The sequence below is a fragment of the Poecilia mexicana genome, unplaced genomic scaffold (genome assembly GCF_051168715.1).
Source record: "Poecilia mexicana isolate PSO_F unplaced genomic scaffold, ASM5116871v1 scaffold_3, whole genome shotgun sequence".
Lineage (NCBI taxonomy): Eukaryota > Metazoa > Chordata > Actinopteri > Cyprinodontiformes > Poeciliidae > Poecilia > Poecilia mexicana.
The window spans coordinates 21,576,429-21,583,317 of record NW_028263372.1 but is presented as its reverse complement, the minus strand read 5'-3'; the positions used below and the strand labels follow the sequence as shown (position 1 = coordinate 21,583,317).

The 6,889-nt window shown below is 38.2% G+C and overlaps 1 protein-coding gene across 1 annotated transcript; it reads left to right on the top strand.

The window, feature by feature from the left end:
- The first annotated feature begins 1,725 nt into the window (after nt 1-1,725).
- Nucleotides 1,726-6,203, top strand: polr2m (RNA polymerase II subunit M). Its single transcript, XM_014980499.2, has 4 exons — nt 1,726-2,074; nt 4,176-4,697; nt 4,790-5,012; nt 5,650-6,203. Exons 1-4 carry the CDS (start codon nt 1,965-1,967, stop codon nt 5,791-5,793), a joined length of 999 nt encoding a protein of 332 aa, XP_014835985.2. The 5' UTR covers nt 1,726-1,964; the 3' UTR covers nt 5,794-6,203.
- Nucleotides 6,204-6,889: the final 686 nt, after the last annotated feature.

Below are 6,889 nucleotides of genomic sequence, written 5' to 3'. Positions count from 1 at the left end.
TAGATGATTTAAAAAAGGTTGTGTCAAAAATTCGTAAAATGTGGACAGAAAAAAAAAAACATTTTGGAAGTGATTTAAATGCTTATTTACACAAATAAACCAACTGCATGGTTCTCACAGGAAAGAAGTGTGTGTAAATAAATTAATAAATCCAAACTTCAAGATTTCATCAAAAAGAATCCAGATAGTCTGAGAGAAATTTGAATCAAAATCTGGTTGACTGGATGGGGGGAGCATCAATGTTTTAAACTACACAGTAGGATTTATAATTTCATTAATAAACATATTGGGACTGAATTTTGTAAATACATAATAGAAATAAAGTCTGCTTTTTTTTTTTTTTAAACTTTGCAGCCGTGTGAGAATATAAGAAAAAAAAAAACTTCATTTCAACAGATTTTGACCTTTGACACTGGCTGTGAGGGACACAGCTGCAACTTCTCGGTTAAAGTGTGGGCCATTGTCTGCTGAGCTAAATGAGAAATGGTTTGGTTCAGTGGTTGGAAAACATCCGGACAGGAAATGCAGCTGTGGAAAATCTGAGGCTGCGAAGCTGGAAAAGTTCAGACTGGTTTCACTGGTGGTCAGCCAACGAGAAATATCTAAACACCAACATTCCTCTGAACATATGAGATATTTTACAACCTGCAGTGGGATTGCATTTTATCACATATCAACAAACCGCAGTGTTTCATCAGGACAAACACAAGGTAGTGCAACAGTGAAGAAAAATCACATAATATCCTCTGATCTACTGTATTCATTGTGGCTCAGGCTTTATGTTTATTTTCATTTTCCTGTTGGAAGTACAACCTTCACCACAGACCTTTTTAAAATTTTTAACAGATTTCCTTCCAAGATTGTCCTGTTTTTTGCTCCAGTCATCTTCCCATTAACTCTTAACAAAAACATCCTCCCAGCATTGTTTCTCCACCACCATGTTTCACTGAGAGGACGGCTTGGTCTGGGATTTGCTTGGCTGGTTTTAGTTTGAATGTAGGACAGAAAGTTCGGTTTTGGTGTCATCAAATCAGAGCATATTCTACCTTTATTGCGTATCATTTTTGGATGAGAGATAATACCTTCTCTGTGAGATCTTTAAGTATGTGATACATTTTTACAATTGAATCCTGTTGAGCTTTTAACGACCTTTTTTTTGGCATTTCCTCAGTCATAATGACAGTCTTCTGGACATCTGTCCAGTTACCAGTCTTCTCAATGACTGTGCAGCCCACGACATCTGTATGCCACAATCATAAATAAATAAATAAATAAAAGACTTGAAGTATTTCACTGACAGTAATAAATTGATACAATGTATGAGTTCCACTTTTGGAAATAATAGACTAGAAATATTTAACTATCATAACATTTGGAATAAAGGAAAACATCTTACTTTCATAGAGGAAAAAAATTAGACCAGTTCAAAGAGTTTTCTTTTTTTGTTGTTTTCAAAATGCAAGTGTAATGAAGAAATTAATTTGAAACAATAGAGAAACAATTTTGAAACAATAGAACACATCATTTGTAATACAATAAGATAAAATACTTGTATATCAGTGCCACTATGCCTGAAAAAAACGCGAATATTGCATAAAATCATCCATAAAATCTCAATGGTGGCGCTGTTAACCAAATTTGGCCGGAAGAGGGCAGCAAATACGCTTCTTTTGCTTCCATGGAAACGACGTACTTATGAATGTCTAACGGTGGGGGCGATAGAGCGCAGTTAGTGACATTTCACTTCCTCAAACGAAGTAGAAAACGGACTCTACTTTCAAATACTATTGGGTCGTGTGTGCTTTGGAGTGAAACCTTCTTCTCTGGAAGTTTTTAGGTCTTTTTAATGATTAAGAATCTGTATTTTAGTAGCTGTTTTTTTTTAGATTTGGTACATGTTGATGTTGACTTTTCAACCGGAGCTGCCGCTGTTAGCGAATGGCTGTCAGTAGCTAAGAGTAGCGATGTCCTCACCGTGGACAGAGCGGCAGGGACAGGTTGGAGACCTGAGGAGCCACAGCTTAGAGGAGCTCCAGGAGCTGCTGCTCCGACAGGAAAAGATCCTATCTAACAAGTAAGTACAATAAAACACAATGACAGCTGTGGTGATATTCGCTTTGTCTCTCCAGTTGTACCTTTTGTGTCTACTCTCATTTTAGCTAAATATGGATTACTGAGCTTATACAAGTGTGTTTTTAGATAATTAAAAACACACTTGTAGGGATAAATAAATGTTAATAATGCCTTTGTAACAAGTTTTTTGTTGAGCTCCACTTGGAAAAAGTTAATTTTATTATGTTCAGGGTTTCGTCTCAGTTTGGCAAAGTAATACGTTTCAGGTGTGGATAAGAATGTGTTTATGTATTCATCCATCTGTTTTTTATTTTATTTTTTACAGGTTCTGTATTTAAAGTTTATGTTTGTATTTATACCTCATAAAAGGTTACAAGGATTGACAACTCTGGAAATTAGAAGCTTTTAAAAAATGAAATTTTGAAATAAAATATGTAAGAAAAAGCCTTCATGTGAATTGGCTGTATGTGTTGAAGCTGTATGCAGGCCTGAATCAATGAGATCAAGCTGAAGTGAAGCAGGACAACCATATCAACTGGCTGACTCAGCATATGTTCTTAAAAGTGTGATTAGGTCTGGATGTTACTAATAGATCAGACTCAGGGGGAAGGCTAAGGATAAGCACTGTCAATCATGCTCTTCTACATGCTGCTCAATGTGCTAGCTATAGAGCTAGCACACTGAGCTCAATATCTAGCATTCTCCACCAACGTTGTTTTCCCAAGACAAGTGTTTATCCGCTGTGATTGGTGGCCTTGCTAATTAGCCTAAGGAGTCATGACAGGCTCTGCTGTTGGTGTGAGTGGCATACACAAGAATTACTGACAGCACTAAGTCCCCCCTCCTGACTCTGATTGGTTGTTTCTGACTCAGCTGTGTATTTTGTGTGTTTGCACTGGGAGAAGGCAGAGGAGCTCGATTTTATTTTTCTACAGAAAAATAAAATCAAGAATATACCATATGGTGAATATACTATATTCACCATATGGTATATTCTTGATTTTATTTTCACCATACTGTCACGACAGTTTTAATGAATATGTAAAAAAACAAAACAAAAAAAACCAAACATTTTTTTAAAGGCACATACTTCAGGTTTAACTTCTTTTCTATTTGTTTTATATTGGGTACATGCAACTTTTTATAAATAAGAGGGCACTATCGTGCCACTGTTGGTCTGCTGGGGAGATTGTAGTTTCTGGCTCTGGGCATGCGCAGTTCAGAATAAACGAGCTCTGGCCGTGGCATCACAGTAATAGTTGTCACCTCTGTGATTCACAAGCACAATAAAAGGCAACTCTTACAAACTAAAAGTGATTTACAATGTAAAGCAAATATATTGAAATTATTTTTGTAGTTTTCCAAGCGACTGGTGATATATGTAATTCGGACAGTTATTTTGTAGTTAGTTAGCTTTTGTCTGTATTCCGTCGTGTATTCGCCGTTGTGATTATAGATGTATTTAACTGAGATATTAAGTCGCGGCTGTTACGCCTGTATTTAAATATTGTTACACTGCTAACATGTTAGTATATTTTGTGTTAATATTAGTCATCAATGTGTTTTTTGCTGCAACTGCCGCAACGTTCGTAAATGTCGCAACGTTCGTAAATGTCGCAACGTTCGTAAATGTCGCAACGTTCGTAACTGCCGCAACGTTCGTAACTGCCGCAACGTTCGTAACTGCCGCAACGTTCGTAAATGTCGCAACGTTCGTAACTGCCGCAACGTTCGTAAATGTCGCAACGTTCGTAACTGCCGCAACGTTCGTAACTGCCGTTCATATTCACCGTTATTAGTGGACATAATGCTTTTCTCTGGTTATTTTAATTTCAAATCAGTTTTCTCTTTGTAAATTACGTTTTTTATATGTTTATTTTATTTTTCTTTTGTTTAAACAAGTGGATTTTTTTCTCTATTTTATTTGTGCAGGAGTAAATTTCTTTCATTGTAAGACATTGCTGATTGTATATTTGTGTATGATTTGTGTTTTGTGTTGAAAATGCAGAAATTGTTGCACAGTGGCATCTGTAACGTTTGTTATCAGTGTACGTCTATTGTTTGATTAAGGTAAAGCATAACAGATTTTTCTTGTTATGCAGGCGGTTCTTGCAGACTCTTCCTGACAAAGGAAAGAAAATCCAAGACTTTGCAGAGAAAGTGCGTCTCGCCATTGAAGAGTGCAGTGAGGAGAAGAGGAGGCAGAGCTTGATGTCTGCTGCCAGAGCAGAGTTACAGTCCAAGTATCACCAAGCTTTCTCTTACCAGCACTGTGCTGCACCCTTCACACCAGCAGCTTCACGCCTGAATGAAGAGATTAAGGGTGGTGCAGGTGATGGTACACAGGACACATCTTTGGACAAGCAGCAGGATCAGTGTGTCTCCACAGCAGAGACAGCTGCAGTGAACTCTGATCACACCAAAGAAAGTGATCTTGTGGTTGCCTTGGACAGAGTTACTCTGTTTGAAGCAAGACCTGATGAATTAAATGAACAATTAAACAGCAAGGCAAAAGATAACTACTTTCTTGTAAAGCAGCCGGCTAAAAAGCCTCACTATATGACTGTCTTAGAAAAAACCGAGAGGTCTGCAGCTCCCAAGAAGCAAAAATTCAAACCAAATCAGTAAGAGCAGATAATTTCATGAGTATCATTCTCTTGTTTCAATGTTCTCTCACTTTGTTAATGAATACCATCTTCTCCTCCATATTATCCAGACTTCCCCAGAGACATGACGGCTGTCCATCAGGATCTTTATCTCCTGGACGTTCCTCTGGAACTGGGTCGCCGCTCTCCGCTCTGGACAGGAAGGAGCGCGACAGGAAGCACCTGGATGACATCACTGCAGCCAAACTCCCTCCTCTTCATCACAGCCCAGCACAGCTTCTGTCTTTAGAAGAGTCGGCCGCTCTCGTCAGAGAACAGACGAAGAAACAGCAGGTTGGTGCTGGCTTTCTCTCAATAACTACAACTCCACAACTTTATCCATTTGTTGTCTGTGTGTTTTCTTTTTTTTATGATGCTATTTCTTCACTTGTTCTCTAACAAACATCTCGGGTATTTGAAGAAGAGTTTAGAGCTGTATTTTTTTCATAAATTTGGCAACTTTCAAAGGCAATTGGTTGTGCTCAATTTTATTTGGGAGCATCAAAGTAAAAATGCTGAATAGAGGTTCATACCATACTTTTCAGATTTGTAAAAACAAACAAACAAAACAACAACCATGTATTCATTTGCTTTGAATATTATGACTATTCCTCTTTGAGTTGGTATGAAACAAAATCGTGAATGTTCAAGGGGTATGAATACTTTAGCAAAGCACTGTAGTGGCTAATTCACATTTTTTGTAGTTTATAATAGAGTTGGCTTTAGTTCTTTTCCATCACCAGTAGAGGGCAGCATCCAGTCGCTGGTTGTCACTGCCAGACTCCTGAGCCAAACTCCCGTGCTGCTGCTGCTGCTTCTGGCTCTTTATCATTCATAGTTAAAGGTTTTAACACCACTAGCATTGCTGCTGGTTCTCTGTTTACCAACCTTTTCATGTCAGCTGTCTTTCTGTGTTGGGGTTTATTTTCAGGAGCTGCAGGCCAAACTGGCCGCCCAGAAACTGTCTGAAGGACTGAAGATCTCTATGGGGAGCTACACTCCTGACGGCGGCCCCATGGCCGCCTACAGAGAGGTTCACGATGAAGGAGCCCACCTCTCATCTGAGGAGGACTGATTTTGGATGGACAGCTTGGGAAAACAGTGTAACCTTGGCCTCTGACGGAAAGAGGCTTTGGACCTCATGGTTCAGGGTTTCCCATTTCAAGACCAGAGAGAAAATCAGTCCTTCCTCACTGTGAATAGCTTTTAGCCGTCAAACACTGAAGGAAACTGATTGTCACTTAATTTATGTTTGGACCGGATGTTGCAAAGTCTTGCCAGTATAAAAGTACATTGAAGTGACGAGGAGTCTTAAAATGATCAGTCTGGTGTGGTTTATGTGAAGCTTCAGCCTAACTGTGTTGAGGGTTTCTTCAGCAGCAGGCACTATGCAACAATTAATTCACACCTTTATATGTTTTTCACAGGCCTGAGAGCTACAAGATGTCAAACAAAACTTAATAAAGCTTAATTTTGAGCTTCTCACTGGATTTGTATTTACTGATCTACAAGTACAAGAATGAATGAGGCATGTTTTGCTGCGTTTTTTTGTTTTTTACTTTATTTTCTGTCTTTATGAAACACATTTGCTCCGTTGAGGGGTTCTTAAAGTCATGGCCAGGTAGACTTGTTTAATCCTGTTAATTCATTTGTGTAGATATTTGTAGAACAGTTACAATTACAGTTTTTGTCTATCAGTAATGTTTACTGCTCCACTATCCACTCCACAGGAGTGGAAAATTACGTAAAATTTATGAGTCAAACCTTTGAAGAGATTTAAAATAAGCTTGACAAATCTTGCTTCCGTGTGAGCAAAGTGAAAGTGCTCTTGGGCACCCCCTGCTGGACTGGGGGTCTATACGCTACCTTAGCTTTCTATTCTTTAGCTCTCAAATGTGATAAATCCTATTTATAGCAGTAAATATGACATATAGGTTCAGTTACATACCATTCAATTCAGGTATAAATATAAGTAATCAAATTCATTCAGTTGGTAAAATGTTATTTCTAAGGAAGCCCAGCTGGTTGCGTACTGTTGGTAGCTTTTAAAAGTGATGTAAATATCACTGATTTATTTTACTTCACCTTTAACTTATATGTTAAACCTGAGAACACTAGCAGTGTAAAAATGATTTTCTAGCCCATTTCTCTTATAACTGAATGCATGTTAT

What these genes read in the sequence shown, in the direction of transcription:
- polr2m (XM_014980499.2), top strand. Translation starts at nt 1,965, where the DNA reads ATGTCCTCACCGTGGACAGAGCGGCAGGGACAGGTTGGAGACCTGAGG. An exon ending in GAAAAGATCCTATCTAACAA is followed by an intron (nt 2,075 to 4,175) that starts GTAAGTACAATA and finishes CTTGTTATGCAG; the next exon opens with GCGGTTCTTGCAGACTCTTC. An exon ending in CAAAAATTCAAACCAAATCA is followed by an intron (nt 4,698 to 4,789) that starts GTAAGAGCAGAT and finishes CATATTATCCAG; the next exon opens with ACTTCCCCAGAGACATGACG.